At 41.4% G+C, this 22040-nt stretch overlaps 2 protein-coding genes across 2 annotated transcripts in view; one reads left to right on the top strand and one right to left on the bottom strand.

The window, feature by feature from the left end:
- On the top strand, positions 2311-5018 carry PNMA1 (paraneoplastic Ma antigen 1). Its single transcript, XM_021099497.1, has one exon. The coding sequence runs from the start codon at positions 3151-3153 to the stop codon at positions 4210-4212; it is 1062 nt and encodes a 353-aa protein (XP_020955156.1). The 5' UTR covers positions 2311-3150; the 3' UTR covers positions 4213-5018.
- The window catches only part of DNAL1 (dynein axonemal light chain 1), a 47577-nt gene continuing 32602 nt past the window's right edge, over positions 7066-22040 (bottom strand). Inside the window, exons 6-8 of the mRNA XM_001926259.5 lie at positions 18359-18485; positions 17342-17482; positions 7066-12242 (exon numbers count right to left, since the gene is read on the bottom strand). Coding sequence (XP_001926294.2) covers positions 12202-12242; positions 17342-17482; positions 18359-18485 — 309 coding nt within the window. The 3' untranslated portion in view covers positions 7066-12201. The remainder of the gene's footprint in view (positions 12243-17341; positions 17483-18358; positions 18486-22040) is intronic.

Genomic DNA, 22040 nt, shown 5'->3' with positions numbered 1-22040 from the left:
GATCCGCCAATGAGATAGCCTAAAGGCATCAATGTTGGTAGCTGGGAGTGGGGAGGGAGTTTTGTTTCTAAACTATGCACTGTCAGGTCTTTTTTCGCATTCACTTATGTATTCATATGGTTATACAGCAGGAGCCCCGGTACTGGAGTAACAAAATTCTTTCCCTTCCCCAGTTCCTGATGGCTACCTAGGGACCTCCAGCTTCCCATTAGTTTCTTCCTTAGGCTTCTATAAACTCAGTGGCCCAAGATTGCAAAAATCTGACATACTTTGCAAAAATAAGAGGGTAGCAAATTTAGGCTCTCTTCTAAATCACTTGTGTAATATGAGTGCCTTTGCAGCTTCTCCCCAAAGTGCTACTTACGTTTCCCAAGGTTTTTTCTATTTGAATTATGTTTCGTTTCAGGCCTCTTTTTTGGACATGTGGCAACAGAAACCTCCTTTGTCTAGAGTGATTCTCCTCTTCTAAGCCCAGAGAGACCAGACCAGGTGAATGTAGGTGGAAAAGATCAAGATGGTACCTCTCTGTATTAACCCCGACTGACACCATGTTTTGAAAGGGTTTACGATCCAGGATGGATTCATATTTAGAATGTAATGCGAAAGGTAAACTGTTTAGAGGGCAGATGCAATTGTGGCAAGTGACCTGCCAATAAAGTAGGTGCAGCCATAGAAGCTGGCATAGGCTTACCCTTTATGGTGCTTTCTCCCTGTGAACATATCAGGCTCGTGTTGTTTTTTTCTTTTTTCTTTTCTGTTCAGAGCTGTTTGCTTTAAGAAGTTAAGTGAAAACACCTTCAGCTTTATAATGTCCTCTGTACACCACCTTACATACCCATCTCGCAGCCTCCAGCTACACTCAGCTAAGGGCATGAGATTAACCTAGTGCCTGTGTTCTAGACCATTTCTGAGGTCTCTTAGCCACCCAAGGAGACAGGGCTTCGACACTGTCCTCCATGCCTTCAGCAACCCCTGTCACAGCTAAGGTACACACCTATCCCTTTGGCTACTCCACTTCCACCCCTGGCACAGAGGTCGTGTGCTGCTTATGTCTAAAGGGATCCCCTATATTTAACTGCCTCAATGACCTAACCTCTTTCTTCTCATGTGCCAGATGTTAAGATGAAGGAGGAATACAACACATACACAAGCCTCAGCTGTTTAAATATGTTTTTACCGGGGCTCAGTTTTCTCAGATGGTATTTATTACCAGTGGCAAGCCTAACTCCTTAGGTTTACAGGAAGTATGCATATTTTTATAAAACAATTGTATGTCCTCCCCATATTTTGCTGTATTAATATTTGCCTCTAACTAACAATTTGCAGCTGTTTCACCTTTTCCTCATTTGTCTCTTAGTCAAAGGCCTTGTTGGAGGGGACAGAGCACAGGAACAGCCTTGATAGTCTGTAATTATTGTACAAATATTTTAATAGCATATAAATAAGTATATTCCTTTTATTTTGAAAAAATCAGACACTGCCTTTTGTGTGTTTGCTGCCTGTGGCACCCTTTTTTAAAAGACTGTTACATATTAAAATAGTGTACATATATATAAATATTACCTCTTTTGCTGTACAGTTGTGATAGACCAGACGGAAGATTTTATTTTTTGTGTGCTTTTTATAAAAAAAAAAATTAACACACTAAAGAAAATCTTGCTGATGTGATTGTAATGTACCTATGTAACTTATTTACTTTTGAATGTTCTTCTGTATCTTTAAACCTTTTATTAAATAAGGTTTTAAAAATTCAGAGTTGATTTCTGTGTCCTTTGGGGGAAAGATTTATTATCTCACCATCTGGGATTGTAAGTGTGCCTTGGTTTGCTTCCAAAGGATACTTGACATTTTTGAACCATAAGGCCTGTTTTATCCATGATGCCAGGGCAGGGGAAATAACACATTAGTGTTTGCCGGGTTACTATTCATAGAGATCTAGATCTTTTTACAACATTTTAGACAAGAAGAAGTCTCAACTCACTGGGATAAAATTTAGAGGGTGCAGAGTGCAGTCAGGTGGTACAGGGTATTATACAGCATTGCCTCTGAACGAGCGACGCGAGTAGACAAGTCTTTCTTGACGGCCGGATATCATCTTAAATCCACTCCAGAATTATATTATCTTTTAAACACAGTGCTTTGTTAAGAAAAAAAAAAATCTGGAAAATGCGAAAAAGGAAATGCGCGGTAAAGGAAATTAACGCCCGCGGCCCCGAGCTGCCACCATGGCAACCATTCGCCCCTGCAGGCCGCTAGAGCTCCGGCGTCTCGCGTCGGTGGTTGCCGTGGCTACGGTCGCGCGGGCAGGGCCGCGGGGGGCGGGGCGAGGCGGGTCGAAGGCCGGCCCCGCCCTCCACTGCGGCAGTAAAGGCTAGGCTGGCTGCGGGTGGGACCGAGGTACAACTGTGCAGCTCCAGCCCACCTCGGCCCGCGGTCGCCTGCGTGCGGGGCTGCCGCGGCCTGCCTGCGACTGCGCCTGCGCCTCCTCTAGCCTGGCTTCCGCGTCTTTCCTGCGCCTCTGCTGCCTGTGTTCTTGGTCCTTGGCGTCCTCGCCGCCCAGAGGGATACGTTTGCCCACGAAGAAGCTCTCTCGGGTTGGCCTCGCTGCCGCCGCTGTCTTTCCCTTAGGACAGTCTTTCCCTCCGGGGGCGGTACTAGTTCTTGTCTGCGGAGAAGCGGCTCCTAGCTCGTCTGAGGCGTGCTCCGCTCTGGCAACGAAAGCTTGCACCCTCTGGGAGCAGCAGCGAGTGCCTGGCGCCCAGGCTGCGAAGAGGCGGCCACGTCCCGCGATCAAGCCCTGCGGCTCCTGCTTTCGCCGCCCGCCTTTTTTCCTCGCCTCTGCGCTCCGACGCGACACCTTCCTGTAAGTGGAGGACCCGGCCTGCGGATCCCGACCGGAGACACAAGATGGCGATGGCCATGTGACTGAGCATCCCCGAGGCTTCGTTCCGAGAACGCGGAGGCCTGGCTTTGAGGGGCAGCGAAAAGAGGAGAGCAGGACACTGGTGTCGTTTGTTAAACGTGATTGACTCCCTCGGGCATATGGGGGGAGGTGGCGGTGGGAGCGTCTGCTATTGTCTTCAGTTTTAGAGCACAGGGAGCCACAGTCTAATTGTATTTGTAGAATTGGGGCCCTTGATAGTTGGGAAAATGGCGATGACACTGCTGGAAGATTGGTGTAGGGGGATGGATGTGAACTCCCAGAGAGCCCTTCTGGTCTGGGGGATCCCTGTGAACTGTGATGAGACCGAAATCGAAGAGACCTTTCAAGCTGCGATGCCCCAGGTGCCCTATCGAGTGCTTGGGAGAATGTTCTGGAGGGAAGAGAATGCCAAAGCAGCCTTGTTAGAGCTCACTGGTGCTGTCGATTATGCTGCGATCCCCAGGGAGATGCCAGGTAAAGGAGGGGTCTGGAAAGTAGTCTTTAAGCCCCCCACTTCCGATGCTGAATTTTTAGAAAGGTTGCACCTCTTCCTAGCAAGAGAGGGGTGGACCGTGCAAGATGTTGCCCGTGTCCTTGGGTTTCAGAACCCCACTCCGGCCCCAGGCCCCGAAATGCCGGCAGAGATGCTAAACTATATTTTGGATAATGTTATTCAGCCTCTGGTTGAGTCCATATGGTACAAGAAGCTGACGTTGTTCTCGGGAAGGGACATTCCGGGGCCAGGGGAGGAGGCATTTGATCCCTGGCTGGAGCACACTAATGAGGTCATAGAGGAGTGGCAGGTGCCTGATGTAGAAAAGAGGCGGCGGTTGATGGAGAGCCTTAGAGGCCCTGCCGCTGATGTCATCCGCATCCTCAAGACCAACAACCCTGCGATTACCACCGCTGAATGCCTGAAGGCGCTGGAGCAGGTGTTTGGGAGCGTCGAGAGCTCTAGGGATGCGCAGGTGAGATTTCTGAACACATACCAGAACCCGGGAGAAAAATTATCTGCTTATGTGATTCGTCTGGAGCCTCTGCTGCAGAAGGTGGTTGAGAAGGGGGCCATAGATAAAGATAACGTGAACCAGGCCCGCCTGGAGCAGGTCATTGCCGGGGCCAATCACAGCGGAGCCATCCGAAGGCAGTTGTGGCTGACCGGGGCTGCTGAAGGGCCGGCCCCCAACCTCTTCCAGTTGCTGGTGCAGATCCGCGAGGAGGAGGCCAAGGAAGAGGAGGAGGAGGCTGAGGCCGCCCTCCTGCAGTTAGGCCTGGAGGGGCACTTCTGAGTCCCAGGAAAGGGGGCGTTAGTTCAGACCTAGATCACGGCTGCTTTCATTGTCTCTGTGATGTCTTACAGGTGTGTCTCCTGCTAGTAAAGACTAAGCGGTGTTTTTTGTTTTTGGGCGGGAGTCCGGCCTGGGTATTCATGTGTCATTAGCACAATCGTGCAGGGGAGCACCAGATCTGCTGCAGCGCTCGTGGGTCATGCTAGCTACAATGCCAGGGAAAGGCTTGGACGTGAGTCCTCATTGCAAGCTATCATCATGGCACCATCATCGGTTGTGAAAAATGTGGTCTCGTGACTCTTCCCATCAAGGTAATTAAATATGAAATTGCATGTTCAGATGTATAATGAGTGCAGGGCCTGGATACCAAAAGAACTGTTCAGTAAAAAATGTCAACTGTTTACTCTTAACTGTGGTGAATAGTTTTTGTGTCTACCGTAAATTGTTCCTGGTTTATATTAATGGAAAGAAATGTGAATAAGGTATTATTCAGCTTTACAGTGCAGATTTCTTACTGTACATCTTTAAAGATCTAGATCAGTTTAATTGAAAAGTGTTCTGAGACTACAAAATGGGGTGTTAGAACGATACTGCGCTTACAGGGCTGTGTAAATCAAGTTTTCACTGTGTAAGATGCAGATATAAAATGCATGGGGAGGTTAATAGGAACCAGTTACAGCATCTATTCCCCCATTTCAAATCTTTGTCATTGAAGAGTAGTTTACCATGTTCATGCTGATTCTAAATGTTTTAAATTCGAAGTTATCAAATACATGTATATTAATAAAAATATTTTTTAAATTCTCTTATTTTTCTGCAACATATAAAAATTTTCAGTGTAATTAAGCTCTGTATCTTCATTTTTTCAGGAAGATTTCCCCCATCACTAAAAAAATCCCCCAAACCTTAATTATTTTACTTTAAGCTTTATATCATACTAAGTTTAAATTGCAGTACTTTTTAATATATTCAATTTCTGCATATTTTCTACAAATGTTAGAAGGCAAAATAGTGAATATTAACTTATTATAAAATGTTATAACATCCTGAAATAGGGTTCAGGAAGTTATCTAGCAATGCTTTTTCCTCCCCTTTCAAATTCTTTTTCAGCTAAAAATGTTTCACAGGAATAATAACTCATTATATCTGCATAAAATTGTTTCAGTTTTTCAGCAGCCATTTTATATCAAGAGTTTAAAAAGGGACATATGGCTCAATAGCATGTTTATTTGGTTGTAAAGAGATTCAGTGACTGAAGATGTTCATCTTTTGAAATTCTAGTAAATCCAGAAGTGATTAAATGAACATAAGTGTTCAGTGGGGGTTTTCCCCTAGTGACAAGGCTTTAAATTTATAGTCAGCCTTTGCAACAATCGTAAAGTAAAACATTTATTTATACAGGCTAATATTGGTATATGTGCCAAGAGATTTTTCTTGCACACGTGTGTGTCCTCACTTCCCATATCTGTACCTCCCTTTCTCCTCTCAACACACGCATCTCTACAGCTTTGACCTGCACAACAGATAATGCAGATCTTCGCATATCCTCGCCACTCCCCCCCTTCCCCCCTCATTTCCACAGGAATGGCTCTGGGTACACTTTCCTCTCCTCTCACAGTCTTACCTTCACACATTCACTCCCATCATAAACATACTCTCTCCTCCCACACACATATACACACATTACACTCAGAGCAAAAACAAATGATGGCTTCTTTTTTTTTCACCCAGTAAATCATGGGCGTCCTTCTATGTGTACATAGGGATGGACCTTCTTTTTATGGCTGCTGAGCTGATTGCATATTAGGAGGGACGACCATCACTTAGGATTCTTTTATTATATATAATAGTGTATAGCTACATGCACATATTTAATGCAATACCATATACACAGAAAACAATGTCAGGATTCCTGATGTTTACCTTCTATAAAACAAAGAAAAATAATGTGCTGTTTATGATCTGAATTAAGGTTTTCTCTTTATAGGCTCAAATTTAAATCTTTGTGCTTTTTAAAGGAGGACAGCAGAAGAAACAGCCTCATAGCCAAAGAATTGTGGACGAAAGAAGTAGAAACTGCACTATAGTCTCATTCTGTGACCAAAATTACATTTGACTGAATGTGTGCTGGGAAAATGTGTAATATTATTGCTACTGTTGAGTTCTTGCCGTTTCTTGCGTATCATAAAAGGACTGGCCAATGTCAGGTTACTCCAGACCACAAATCAAAGGCCTATCAGCCAGCCTTTTACCTCGTACACTCCTGGAAGTGAGGAGAGGACTAGGAATGGCCATGTGCAGTAGTAACTTGCTATCCCTGGAAGTGCCCTTTCCAGGATCCTAGTCATTTGAGATGGTGCCCAGAGAACTTCTGGGGAAGACTTAGAAACCTGAGAGAGGAGACTATCATTGTAGTAAACCACTGAAAAAAAAGTTTAGCATAAAGAAATGAGGGAGTTCTTGTAGTGGCTCAGTGTAAACAAATCCGACTAGTAACCATGAGGTTGTGGGTTCGATTCCTGGCCTCGCTCAGTGGGTTAAGCATCCAGCTGTGGTGTAGGTCACAGACACAGCTCAGATCTTGCATTGCCATGGTTGTGGCGTAGGCTGGCAGCTGTAGTTCTGATTTGATCCCTAGCCTGGGAACTTCCATATGCCATGAGTGCAGCCCTAAAAAAGCAAAAAAAAGAGAAATGAGTCAATACCCCCCCCAACCCTTTTTACACACACAAGCTGTGTGGAATGTTATCCAAAGGCTGAATTTCTTCGGAAGTGAATATCATTGGAAGTTTACGTGGTTGGTTTATATTAGCTAAAATTAATGGACATGTAACCAAAAAAGATACAAACTAATTATTTTTTATAAAATAACACAGTTTATTACTATTTTAAAACAAATCTGACAAAATAACACTCAGAAACTCAACATTTCTAAATAAGTTAACACAATAAGTTTAGTCATAAAGTCATGCTACAAAAATCCTGCATATAAAAGATTATTACCAAAGTATTAATAGATGTTAAAATGTTCTTCAGAATGGAGTTGGTGCTGGAAGCCAGACATTCTGGAATGATGCTCATGATCATGACTGACAGCCTGGGAGACATAGCCGGCTATGTGTATATTCTCTACAGCTACCAACTCACCAGTCTTTCGACAGGATTGATCCCTCTAGGCAATAGCACCTCAGAGGCAGGAACCCTGCTGATCAGAGGCAAAGAACTTCCCACTCTTGTAACATTAGCCAAACTAGCCAACATCTACATTAATTTTTTAAAATCTAGATGTAGGAAAGATAACTCACAAAGTTTCTATTCTGAGTAGGAGAATTCTACCTGACACATCTGCTAGAGGGGATGACGTGATGTGGCAGACATGGAAGACGGCACCACGGACGGAAACATGGAAATCGTGACTCTGATTATGTCAAGAGACAACTACTGCTCAGGTGGGCTTAGAACGAGCAAAGATGAGGTTTGATTGGCCAATATCCACAGGCAGGCTAGGTATTTCACCATCTGCCCTTTGAGAGTACTTTCCACCAACATCCAGTTCATTTTAAAGTGCAAATCTACTGAAAAATAGTTTACTCTCCCCCACCCCCTTGTTAAATTTGCTAGGTCATCATTTGGTTGGCTAGTTCCCCTGTAACCTGCCCAATATGGGAAAGTAATTAGAATTCTCGTATGACTTCTCCAAGTGTCTAGTGAAAATTTCTCTTAGGTCTGAAAAAGGTAAGATTCCGTCTAGTTTTTTCCTTTCAGTTTTCTTTCTTTGCAGTAACTGGTAAACTTTGCAATAACTTTATAAAAAGGCAAGCATAGAGATATAGATGTGGGATTTCTAAAAGTTCAGTGATTTTTTTTAAAAAGCATACCCTTAATTTTTTTATTGCACTTATTTTATAGTTTAAAAAATTTCATGCTCAAGTGAAGATAAAGGAACATGGTCAAGTTAGCTGTATGAGAAGTTCCAACTCTGCTACACTGAATCTTGTTTCATATTTAATTCTTTACAGACACATTAAGCAGCCCAAATAAAATGTGTGTCAAGGAACTAATTTCTGGTAAAGAATAACTTTCAGTTTAGCAGTTAGTTTTCTCCCTTTACCAGTACTTATAAATGTTAAGGTCCTGGTGAACTGACAGACTGCAGTTAGACTAACGACTCATGATTGATATTCTGACACTTCTCAGTTTTTTTAAGGTAATGGTTAATTCCAGCCTTTCAAGGCCCTATACTTTTTCCTTTTAGTCCTAAGAAAAATCCAGGTGGAAGTCCTGGGTCATATAAATTACCACCTTCAACTCTACTTACACATCACCAACTCTGAGAGTAAGTCAACAGTTGATTTATTTCTTACTCTTCCTTATTCTACTTCAGACCACTGGTAAGAGGTATCAGAAGAAGCATTTATTCAAGTCAAAATTCCTCTTTCTACACAGGTACCACATTTCTGCCTTACACCACCTCTATTTGTAGAACAGGTCCAGTACCCATACCAAAGTTACTGCCTAGTTACCATGACCAGACATTCTTCTGATCACATTCAAAGTCAGTGTCTACAGCAGCTACTTTCATATATGATTACCAAATTTTACACAATATTTTTCTGTATTTTGTGATGCTACAGTCTGCAAACTTTGTGCATTATTGGATAAGGAATGAGTACATTAAATAGACATTTAAAAGAATGATGATCCATTTTCTAAAGTACACTCAAAATGTTAGAGACAAAGCAACATCTATCAAAGTTGGACTCTGTTGATAGTAAGAAAGAGGTAGGTTAATAATTACTGTCCTCAGATAAGCAAGAATGCTAAACAATCAAAGCTGAGATACTGCTGAAAAACATAAATTGAACCTTCCAGCCCTGAGTTTCTAATGTTATGTGAAAATTATTAAAATAAGCACTACAAAAGGAAACACTTGTGACCATTTCTTTCCATCCATGATTATTAAATACTCCATCTTCTCTTAAATAACAACTCAGGTAGCACACGGCTGCAGAGTGAAAATAAATGGACCCTGGACAAAAGGAATGTCGCTATAAAGCACTGGTATTAACCAGGAGCGAATTTGTTCCTACCCTTCTGCCCCAGAGGAGATATGGCAATATCTGAAAATACTCCTGGTTGTCACGACTTGGGAGCGGGTTCTACTGGCATCTAGTGTGTAAAACCTAGAGGTGCTGCTACACATCCTATATGACACAGGACAGCCCCCCACTACATTATCCAGCTGAGAATATTAATAATGCCAAGGCTGAGAAACTCTGGTTTAAAGGAACAAACTCCTATTAACAGAGAACATAAAAGCCTTTCAAGCCCTGACTAGGTAATAACAGCCATAAGCTTAGAGTTAAGGAACACGGGAAAGTTGAATTCCTTGGTAGGCTAAAATAACATTTCCTATAAAAATAATGTACTGACTCCATTATTACAAGAGTAGAAGAAACGGAATGATCCACTAGAATGGCATAATGCTTTAAAAAGGGAGCACAGAGAGAACCCATTCCAAGCAGGTCAAATAGCTAATCCGAGAAGCATAAACCAAAGGCATTTAATATCAGCTAAATTTGCAGCAATAAAGGACAATTTAAAGAATGATTCAAGAGAACATTCTGAACTTTTTCATCTACCTCATCTTCCATTTTCTAGTCAGTGGATTTTGACTTTAGTTCCAAGAAAAGGATATACAGAAGTCATTCAAATATTTGTTGAATAGAACGGAGTTATAAATTTTGTGGGAAATGGACACAGAAAAGCACCTTACACTTCTCTGAGAACTACCAGTGACTAAAAGACATTAAGAAACAAGTAGAAACAGAAAATTAGTTTCTATATACAGAATTCAGAAAAACCAAACACCAATACTGTAAGCCATTTTATAAATAAATTCAGTATGAAGTCATTCACTATTATATTCACTTCCAGAGTAACTTCTAGAAAGTACATCCATACATAGCAATATGGCTTCAAGCTTACCTACTAGATGAAGTGCAAAGGACAATAAAAGAAGATCATCTTCCCTCTTGGTTAAAACAAGGGACTTAAACATCACCAAGGGAACTTCTCATTGCCTATGGTTCACAAAAGAAATACCCAAAGGCTTTGAATGTATAAGACAGTAAAGATTTCTTCCTATCAGATGATAAGGAAGAGCTAAAAGCTAAAAAACTGTTAGACTTTTATTTATCACTGATTGTCAAAGCGGTGGTCCCTTTTGATCAGAGTAACTCGGAGAAAAATCACATAATTTCTACTTAAATGATAGCTGAAAACATCTGAAAGCCAGGACTACTTATTCAAACACCTTTAAAGAACAACTCTCCCCTCTAGACTGATTTATACAAGGAAATGGGAAAATAAGAATCAGCAGTCTCTGGTTGAGGGACATTAGGCACACTTTGGCAGAGGGCCTCTGACTTTTGCAGTCTATCACTGATTTGGCCATGGCCTGCTATGGACTACACATCCAGTTCCCGACTACCATATCTCACATTTTCCAAAAACCATTTTTTTCTTATAAATTCTAAGCTTGGCATCCAACTATCGCTCTGCAATTTTGAGGTTAAATCACCTGCAATGCTTTACAGAGAGGCAATCCTCAAAATACTGCCGTTTGCCTAGGATTCCATAATGAAACATTCCTTTTCCCTCTAAAACCATTTATATAATGCATTTAAAGAGCTATTTTAACTTAGAATTTCTCTAAAAATATAATATTAAATTTCACTTATTGAAAGATACCAAATCCAGTCTTTAAGTGCTACACCCCTATAACAATCACTTCTCCCACATGAGGGACCCAACAGACCCAAGTTATTAGGGCAAATTTTTAAAACTATGAATGGCCAATATTTCAGCTAGGAATCCAAATATAACTACTGCTTATATATATTTCTTTATATAACATATAAGGAACTATAAACCAAAAAGTGTGCCTAAAATCAGGTCCACATGTGTAATAAGGCCAAAGTATTAGTTAAAGGAGTGATCATGACAGTCATTTTAACCACTGACCTGGGTCACAGAATGACCGGATGACTGTGCACAGGACTTGAGTGGCCATGCAGGTAAACACCAGCTAAATTCCAGTTGACAATGCACATACTTTTGGAACAACACATAATTAAATATAACATAGGCTATAAGGCCTCCAAGATACTCATTTTTCCATTTTTCACTATAGCTTTTCCATTGGACTTTGGAGTCTTGATTCTAGGGCTGCTGCTATATTTCTAAGAGGAACTCTTACCAAACCAAAGGTATGACACATTTGTGCTTCAGTGTTATAAAGAGATGGACCTTTAGGAAAGAGTCTACAGACTTAAAAGTTAAGTATATATTTTTAAATGCCTGACCTAAAAAAAAAAAACCTAAGCAAAGAATAAAGAACCACATTTGTTCCTTTGTTGTTAAAAATGACTGGTCTATAAAGGTTTCAGTAGATGGGGCCACAGCAGTACGGAATGGAGACTGAAGACAAAAAGTGAAAATTTGTAGTTTCTAAAAAGAGAACTAGGAGTTCCCACATGGCTCAGTGGTTAATGAACCCAAGTAGCATCCATGAGGACGTGGGTTTGATCCCTGGCCTCACTCAGTGGGTTAAGGATCTGGTGTTGCCATGAGCTGAGGTGCAGGTCGCAAACACGGCTCGGATCCCATGTTGCTGTGACCCTGGCATAGGCCAGTGGCTACAGCTCCGATTTGACCCCTAGCCTGGGAACCTCCATATGCTGCAGGTGCAGCCCTAAAAAGACAATTTAAAAAAAAAAAAAAGAACTAGAATATATAAAGTTGGTGTAACCGTTTTGGGGGAGAAACACTGAATAGGTTAAGAGAAAAAAAGGTAGTAATGAGAGATTGGTTTTATCTTAAGAATCATTTGCCCCACACAGAATCTTTAAAATAGACCACTATATAAAACTTATCTATTGTTCTTATGACATTTAAATAAGTTAACACAAAGTGGAAAAAGTAGTATTAGTTATCTTCTTCCTCATCTTCTTTAATTACTGGGGTACCTAAAATAAAAAAGAAAATTATTTCTGGTCATTTTCAACAGATTATTAAATTCTAAATGAAAATATTTTTCTATTAACCTGAGGAGCTCTGAGATGCTGTGAAGTATGCTGTAATAAAGATAATAACATAAAATAATCTTTTTAATTTCCAAATATCCAAAAAGCCTCTCAGGAGAATTCTCAAATGAATTAGTAAAAGTAATTATAAATATTCAGCTCCCAAATTCAGAGTTGCAAATTAAAACACCTTTAGGTACTAGGTAGAAAGATAAAGGCCTATAAACACTAAAAACTTTGTATGTAAAATATAGAGGAGTTCCCTGGTGGCTCAGTGGGTTAAGGGCCTGGTGTTGTCACTGCTGTGGTGCGGGTTCAAGCCCGGGGCCTTGAGCAGATATGACCAAAAAAACCAAACAAGCACAAAGAAATGTTCATTTTTCACAATAAAATATTCAATCTTAGTACTGTCAGAATTTGAATCTTTATGTTACTCTTCCAAATATTAAGCACTGGGAGGAAATGGTGTGGGGGGGGATAACAAAAGCACAGAAAACAAAATACATCTGCAGGCTCTCACTGGGCCAAGAACCACCCATTTCCAAACTCTCACATTTGAAATGTGCCCACAATCTGACCCTAGTCAACTATTCAGGCAGACACCCTCCACTCCACATAAACTAGTCAACTCACAGTCTCCCAAACTTGTGCTGCAAACTCCTACTTCTGGACTCTTGGTTAACAAAGTTCCTCCACTTTGGAATGCCCTCCCCAACACCCCTTCCATCTAGGCCCTACCTTTAATTAAGAACCAACTCCAGTGCCTCTTCCTATATGATGATTCTTTATGGCAATGAGCAGGGCTTTACCTCTCTGCACTTGCCACAGCATGTTTGTGGTGGTGGGGGAAAGAGTGAATGGTTCATTGAAATATACATAAAAAGCACACAAATTATACATGTACAGATTGATAAATGCACACAAAGTGAACACATCTGGTAACTCTTAGATGGAAAATGAAACAAGCCTGAGAGGACAAAAAGTCAGCATAACCCAGCTGAATCCAGACTTGCAGACTCCTTCTTATTGAACAGGCCCATGTAACGGACTGAGTTCCCTAGAATAAAGATAGCCCCAAGGCCACAGACTACATGACTCAACAAAACGACCCCTGTCTATAAAAACCCAAGCACTACCCTGCAGGGGGAACCTGAGCCTTGCTTTCTCAAAGCTCCTGACCACTCCGTAGGTCAATAAACCCTGCTTGCAATCTCAGTGCTCCAGCCTCTGCCTCCTTCTTCCCACCGTTCTAACGTTCTTGGTGCCAACACCTGGGAGGGTTACCTGGCCCTCCTTTTCAATCCCTCGGGCCACCACGAACACTCCAGGCTTGAAGGGACAACTGAGGACACCAGCCAGAGCTACTCTCTGGGGTGTTCCAAAGGTCCCTCTAAGTCCTAGGGGCAAGTAGTTTCAGCCCAAAAGAGTAGAAGCCTGCCCTACATATCCCCTCCAACCTCTTCTCCCTCCCCACCCTAAGAGTGCCCATGTGTGAATAGACATGTCCCAGAAACGAAGCAAGTGTGCAGTCCCAATCCGCAGTTCCATTCTTATCTCTTGGTGACTTCATAAGGCATAGGCAGTCCTTTTGGCCCAGCTGGGCCAAAAGACCTAGTCGGGGGTCTATACCGACCTGCCAGTAGCTAAGGATTTCCTGCAAGGGAGACGGATGAAGCAAATATCTCCTTTCGTCCTAACCCAGGCTTCCATAACACATTTTTTCCTCACTTTCGGCTGACTGAGCTCTGAAACTGCAAGCACCCACTGATGATTCCTGCCACTCCGCACCCCACGCCAGCCTCCAATTCACAACGGGTGTAAGAAAACCATTGAATCAATCACAGACAAAAGGGTAAACTCCATTCTGGCCTTACAGACCTACAGATAGCACCAGATCCCCCCCCACCCCACCACCACAAATCGACGCCCCTATTCAGGAAGAAGCTATAGAAAAAAAGACTTTCGCCCCTTTTCCTACTAAAAACAGGGAGGAATCTTAGGCGGAAAATGAAACAAGGCCTAAAAGGACAAAAAAAAATCAGCATAACCCAGCCAAATCCAGACTTGGCAGACTCCTTCTTAACGAATAGGCCCAAGTAAGGGATGAGTTCCCAAAGACAGAGAGCCCCAAGGCCATAGACTACAAGGCTCCAAAAAGTGACCCCTGTCTATAAAAGACCAAACACTCCCCTGCGGGGGCGGGGGCTGAATCCTGCTTGCTCAGAGCTCCTGACCCACTCTGTTGGTCAATAAAGCTGCTTGCAATCGCACAGCTCCAGCCTCTGCCTCCTTCTTCCCCACCATTCTAACAGTAACCAGCTCACAGATTAAGAAGAGAATGGTACTGGAACCACCAAACCTTCTGCAGCCCCTTTCCAGTCACTGTCCCCCCACAAAAGGTATATTCTATCTTTTTTTTTTTTTTTTTGGTCTTTTCTAGGGCCGATCCTGCGGCATACGGAGGTTCCCAGGCTAGCGGTCGAATTGGAGCTGTAGCCACCGGCCTACGCCAGAGCCACAGCAACATGGGATCTGAGCCATATCTGCGACCTACACCACAGCTCACAATACCGCATCCTTAACCTACTGAGCAAGGCCAGGGATCGAACCCACAACTTCATGGTTCCTAGTTGGATTTGTTAACCACTGAGCCACGACGGAAACTCCACAAAAGGTATATTCTATCTTAACGTCTAACATCATACATTATTTTGCCTGCTTTTTATGTGTGTGGTGAGAACTTTTAAGATCTACTCTCTTAGCAACTCTCAAGTATACAACACAGTATTGTTAACTACAGTCACTATCATATGATTACTATCTTAATTGTGATGGTTTCAGAGGTATATACATATGTCAAAACATATCAAAATATATACTTTAAATATATGCAGCTAACTATATGTCAATTATACATCAATCAAGCTGTTAAAATGTTTTTGGGAGTTCCCGTTGTGGCACAGAGGAAATGAATCCAACTAGGAAATATGAGGTTGCAGGTTCAATCCCTGGCCTTGCTCAGTGGGCTAAGGATCCAGTGTTGCCATGAGCTGTGGTGTAGGTCGCAGACGTGGCTCTGATCCTGTGTTGTTGTGGCTGTGATGCAGGCGGCAGCTGTAGCTCAGATTTGACCCCTAGCCTGGGAACCTCCATATGCTGTGGGTGGGGCCCTAAAAAGCAAAAAGAAAAATAAAGTTTTTGGAGTAGGAAAAGAGCTATTTAAGAGCTTTCTACGTCAGTAATTCCCAACTGGAGGACAGATGAGCACATCTCTTCCAGGGAGCCATACCAGAATCACCTGTAAAACCTTTTCAAACTGTCTAGACCTCCCCCACTCTTTCCTCAGGGATTCTAAAATACCCCTCCATAGGGATGCAGTCCCAACAGCTGTCATAGTAAGCTGGGGTGGATAAAAGGGATGAGCACTGAGCTTTAGATAGAGACGGTAAGGGAGATATGGAAAGATACTGAATAGGAAGGGCACAATGGCAGGGCATCAGGGGTGGTTAGGAGGGGAGAGAAGAGTTTTGTTTTGGATGTGAATATCAGTATGAGTATGGTGATGAAGATATAAAGAAAATGTACATTTGGTACATTGGTTGATAAAGATGATCATCATGTAGCTGGATAATTTGTTTCTTCTAAATATTTTCCTTTCTCCTCCTTCAGTCAGGTAGGCTAGTCAGCTCTGTGCATCATTGCTTCGAGGATAGTGTGGAAAAGCAGAAACAGACCATCAGACTTACTGGCCTTTGTCTTTGAAAAGCCCAAGAAGATCACTGGGAAGACAGAGTTTGTGAGAAGATGTAGAATGACAAGGAAAAGAAGGAGGGGATAGTGAGACAGTCTGAGGAGGGGGATCTCCTTAGACTAGAAAGATATTTTCCTGGGCTGGCAGAAAAGAGGGAAGTCTGTGGTTCTACAACAGTCAGAATCCCAGCGGGCTTCCAGATAGCCACTGGGAGAAGGAAAGACCCAGAGAGGTTTGTGACTATTATCATTTCCAGTTTGTTTTTTTATTTTTGTTTTGTTTTGCTTTTTAGGGCCACACCCACAACATAGGGGAAGTTCCCAGCTAGGGGTCAAATTGGGCTGTAGCTTCCAGCCTACACCACAGCCACAGCAACACAGGATCTGAGCCACGTCTGCGACCTACATCACAGCTCACAGCAACATTGGATCCTTAAACCACTGAGCGGGGCCAGGGATCAAACCCACATCCTCATGGATACTAGTCTGATTAGATTCTGCTGCTGCACCACAATGGGAACTCCTATCATTTCTAGTTTTTAGATCACAAAATAAAAGTGTTTGGTAAGGTTAATTAACTATCACAATGACAAAAAAGCTATTAAGTTATAGAACTGAGACTTGAAGCCAGTCAGTCAGGGATCTCTCCTGACACTGACACATATCTTAGATATTGAGAAACTAAAATTATGGGGGAGAGAGAGAACACTAAAATTTTGATGCAACTGTGAAAAAGCAACTGCTCACCATTCATGTCTAATTATTTTGCAAAATAATATCTTTGGGACTTGAGAGTAAGCCTAGGTTTCTTATAAGCTTTTGGTTTAGCGATAATCTTACACCAGTCTAAATATTCTAGAAGTTTTTCATCTCACCTTGGCCCAAACCTGGACCATAAAATTCTATGGGAGTTCCCATTGTGGCTCAGTGGGTTAAGAACCTGACATAGTATCTGTGAGGATGCAGTTCGATCCCTGGCCTCATTCAATGGGTTAAGGATCTGGCGTTGCTGCAAGCTGCAGTGTGGGTTGCAATGACGCTCAGATCTGGCATTGCTGTGGCTGTGGTGTAGCCCTTAGCTGCAGCTCTGACTCGATATCTAGCCTGGAAACTTCCATATGCCACAGGTGCAGCCCTAAAGAGAAAAAAAAAATTCCTATGGACATAAATGGCCTTGTAGATGAGAGATAACCTATCATTTTCTTTAGTTTTGTTCCTTTTCATGATTCTGTTCTAAAAAATTAAATTCTTATACCCAGATAACATTTGCAAGCTGGCCCAGAATCACTTACCATCTAGCTTTTTCAGTTTGGGCACTCTCTTGGTTGCCTCTTCAATCCAGTTCCCCTCAGCAGAATGTTTCTCTTCCAAGGGATTGCCTACAAACACCAGGTCTTCTAGGCAGGGCAGTTCTGCCAGCTTCACAAACTCAGCTATAAGTACAAAGAATATATTCCATATATGACAGTTCCATTCCAACTTTGACTATCATGATTTTGGGGGTGAATTCCAATATTACTAGCCCTCAGCTTGCAACTATTCAGAACAATTGTTGTTTAAGATTTTGAAGGAAGAGAAGTTATACCATATAAAGTCATTCTCTGAAGACATTATGAAAAGGGAGGAAAAGGGAAACATACCTCTTCTACCTTTATGCTAGTCTAAGGATGGGATAAGAAGAGGAAATGAGGTTCAGAATAAACAAATCAGTTGCCAGTGACGTGTCTTCTCTATGCTGTACTGCATCAGTACGGGCTAAGCTAAGCTGCCTTTGTCTCTGCCCCTTCCCTCATCTCTGAGTTCTTAAAGCAACTCATTTTAGCCTCTATTGTATAACTTATCACATAGTTTTATAATTATTAATTTATAGGCTAACCTTCCTCACTGAACTGTGAACTCCTTAAGGGCAGGGATAGTGTCCTATTCAACTATGTATCTCAAGAACCTGGCATAGTTCATGGCATATAACAGGGCTTTAAAATGCTTAATGGATAATGTACAGTAAAGAAGAAAAGTAGTATATATGTTAAGTAAGTCTTCCATCCAAGAATTATTAGACTGATTCCTTTTAGCCTTTGGACAATAATTTAATATTTTCATGATTAATAGGACTAGGACCTATTCAATTATAATCATTCTAAGTAAACATTTAAATATAAATTTCAAGTGTTTAGCTGAAAGATAGGAACTCTTATAGGTATTTCCTTCTGTATTTAGAAAGAGATGTCCCCATTTTGTATCTTGTTCCCTATTGGGCTATTTTCTATAAACACAAGGTAGAAGATTAGCAAAGAACCAGCCTTACTTACCCCAGTCTTTTACCAGGTTATTAGACATATAGAGAATCTTCAATTTCTTCATTACATGGATCCCTTTCAACTTCTCAATAAAATTATAGGAAATCCACAGTTCTTCTAACGTATCCCCTACTGCTTCCTGAAAAAGAAAGCAATTCAATTTACATGTTTATTTTTAAGTTTTCCTTCTGTCCCTTTCCTTTAAACATAAAGACAATGGCCTTCAGAGAGAGCTGAGACCCACTTGTCCCTGGCAGGAGAGCTGAAGGCTGTGTGGGAGTTTTTTCTCACTAAGAAAGCCAAGTACAACATTTTCTTCCTCTCTTCAAACTGATCTGAACTAAGAATAGTTACTGAAATCACCAAGAGGGGAAATAATAGCATGATTTTATCACTTTTATTGAATAGTATGCTTTTCGAATTACTTCCCTATACCTGTATTATTTCAAAATATTTAGGATAGGCAAAGGCTATTTGATTTCTGTTATAGACAGATTAAGGTCTTTTTATAAAATCACAATGCTATTAAATAGCATTGGTCTAAATTCCAGGGTGGTTTTTTCCACTATTTATTATGGAAACTTTCAAACATAAGTTGAAAGAATATTACAGTAAACACCCATATATCCACTACCCAGCTTCTACCATTAACATTTTACTGTCCTTTTCCTATCACGTATCTGTCCATCTTTCCATCTTGCTATCTGTTCATCAATTCACCTTATTTTTTTGATGTATAAAACAAAACCCATAGTCCTTCAGTTATAGTATAAAGATTATATCACACTGACTCTTTTTTTTTTTTTTTTTTTTTTTTTTTTGTCTTTTTGCCATTTCTTGAGCTGCTCCCTCGGCATGTGGAGGTTCCCAGGCTAGGGGTCTAATCGGAGCTGTAGCCACCGGCCTACGCCAGAGCCACAGCAACGTGGGATCCAAGCCACATCTGCAACCTACACCACAGCTCACGGCAATGCTGGATCCTTAACCCACTGAGCAAGGCCAGGGATCAAAATTGCAACCTCATGGTTCCTAGTTGGATTCGCTAACCACTGAGCCACAACGGGAACTCCCACACTGACTCTAAACACTCTATATAATCAATGGTGACACAAAAACTTTTCTTTCTTTCATATACAAAAGACAAAATGTAGAGATTATTTCTTCTTTAAAAAACAAACAAAAAAGACTAGGCAGAATCAATCTTAATGGAAAGGAACTGACCTACATACACATGGTAACTTGTAGAATGCAGGACCCAAAGACAACAGAAAGAATAAACATACCCTGGATAAAAATCTTTAATGCATTTCCCATACTGATGGAACCAAGGGGTAAAGCTGAGAATGGAGTGGCCTGAATTAGTTGTGTGTGTCATCCCAAGCCCGAAAATTTATCTTAGTTTCAACTTTCTGAGTAGAAGAAACAACAGTTCTCAAAGTACCATCCTGGCACTTTTATATCAGAATCTTGTGATTTAACCAACTCCCCTCAACTACTATTCTGATCTCTTCTCTCAAAGGATCTAATTAGTATATAATACATATCTTTCAGAAGAGGGGAATCAATTTTCATATAATTTAAACTCTGCTGCATATATTTTCATTGCACTGTAGCCCCATCCATCTCATGTCTCCAATTTAGAAAGTGTGAGACAGTAGGAAAAAATAGTGATTAAACACTAATTGGAAAATGTGGGCTCAAGCCTGGGTTCTGCCATTAATTTAGTGCCATTTTACATGTGCAAATGAGGACTCCTGATCAATTTCACATAGCCAATTTGATTAATTCCTCAAATAGCCAATTTGCAGAATCTAATCTTTTACTGATTTACTGAGAAATTGTTTAACTACCTACAAATTATAGCAATTTGTTTTAGATAGGGTAGGATAGGCTAGAAATTACTTTAAATAGGATAACTTCTGAAGATGTCTTTGTGCTTTGTTGTTGGCTTTTTTTGGGGGGGGGGTCATACCCAGGGCATATGGAGGTTCCCAGGCTAGGGGTCTAATCGGAGCTGTAGCTGCTGCCCTGCACCACAGCCATAGCAATGCAGAATCTGAGCTTTGTCTGCAACCTACGCCACAGCTCATGGCAACGCCAGATCCTTAATCCACTGAGCAAGGCCAGGGATCGAACCTGCGTCCTCATGGGTACTAGTCAGATTCGTTTCCACTAAGCCACCAAGGGAACTCCTGAAGATGCCTTTGTGCTTTGTTCGCTCATTAGAGGTGAGTTTCAGTTTAGTTTTCAGCCATTTGTATGCAGCTGTTTTGACAAATTTCGGTACCTCTGGGGACTTGGAAATGTAACTTTGCAGAATGAGAATTTCTTATGCATACTGATAACAAATGTTGTATAGATTTTGTCCAGAGCATAGTTCTGTCTTTCAGTACGTTTTCAATCTATTCCACTGCCTTTTGTACTTCCCTAAATTAGATTACAGTTTTCATGTGTTTTAGTCATCTGAGAAGTGATCATTATCTAAAATATGAAACTGAGGAGTTCTCTTGTGGCACAGTGGGTTAAGAATCCGATGTTGTCCTGCAGCAGCTTGGGTCACTGATATGGTGCAGGTTCAATATCCCTGGCCTGGGAACTTCCACATGCCACAGGTAAGGCCAAAAAAATAAATAAAATATGAAACTGACATTCTATGAAGATGGACTGACAAATCCAACAACTGGGATAAAACAGCTGCAGTACAATTAACACTAAATAAAACCTTTAAAGTTTAAAAGGTGTTGAAACCATTCCAAGAAACACAATTCTCTATATATTTGTAAGCAGGAAATAAAGACAAAATTTTGGTGAAGAAATCTGGTAAATGCTAATCAGTAAAATCTGGCTAAGTCTGTGTGGATCAATTTAGTGAAATCTGTCATTCAATAAACTAGCCATGAAGGTCCCTTCGTGGCTCAGCAGTTAACGAACCCAACTAGAATCCATGGATCCATGAGGATCTAAGAGGATGCAGGTTCAATCCCCAGCCTCGCTCAGTGGGTTAAGGATCCGGCATTGCCATGAGCTATGGTGTAAGTCAGAGACATGGCTCAGATCTTCTGTTGCCGTGGCTGTGGCACAGGCCAGCAACTATAGCTCTGCTTCTACCCCCAGCCTGGGAACTTCCATATGCTGCACGTGTGGCCCTAAAAAGCAAAGCAAACAAACAAACAAACAAACTAGCCCTTTGGAGAACTGGACACTGTTATGGGAAACAGTTCTGCGGTTCCTCCAAAAATTAAAACATTTGAACCAGCAATCCCACAACTGGGCATACACCCAAAAGAATTGAAAGCAGGGTTGCAAATAGATATTTAAATACTCATGTTCATGGTAGCATTTTTTACAACAGCTAAAAGTTAGAAACAACTCAAGTATCACCTATATTGATCAGCATGTTCTCATGGAAGGATATTCCTGATATATTATTGAATGAGAAAGCAGGAAAAATATGCCCAATATATTATCAATATAAACATATGACACACACGCACTCACTCATACATGAATGCACATGCACACACACACAGATATCTGTTAATTTGGATGTGCACGGAAAAAAATTTAAAGTATACAAATATTATTTCTGTTACTGCATGGAGTTGAGGAGTGAGGTAGGGAGAGGAACGACTTTCACAGTGTATTTATTTATGAATTGCTTGATTTGCTTTTTACAATTATAGCTAATACTCTT

The sequence above is a fragment of the Sus scrofa genome, chromosome 7 (assembly GCF_000003025.6).
Source record: "Sus scrofa isolate TJ Tabasco breed Duroc chromosome 7, Sscrofa11.1, whole genome shotgun sequence".
NCBI classification, from domain to species: domain Eukaryota; kingdom Metazoa; phylum Chordata; class Mammalia; order Artiodactyla; family Suidae; genus Sus; species Sus scrofa.
This window is presented reverse-complemented; position numbering and strand designations above follow the sequence as displayed.

Bases quoted from the DNA above. Each gene is read 5' to 3' on its own strand.
- PNMA1 (XM_021099497.1), top strand. From the start codon at position 3,151: ATGGCGATGACACTGCTGGAAGATTGGTGTAGGGGGATGGATGTGAAC.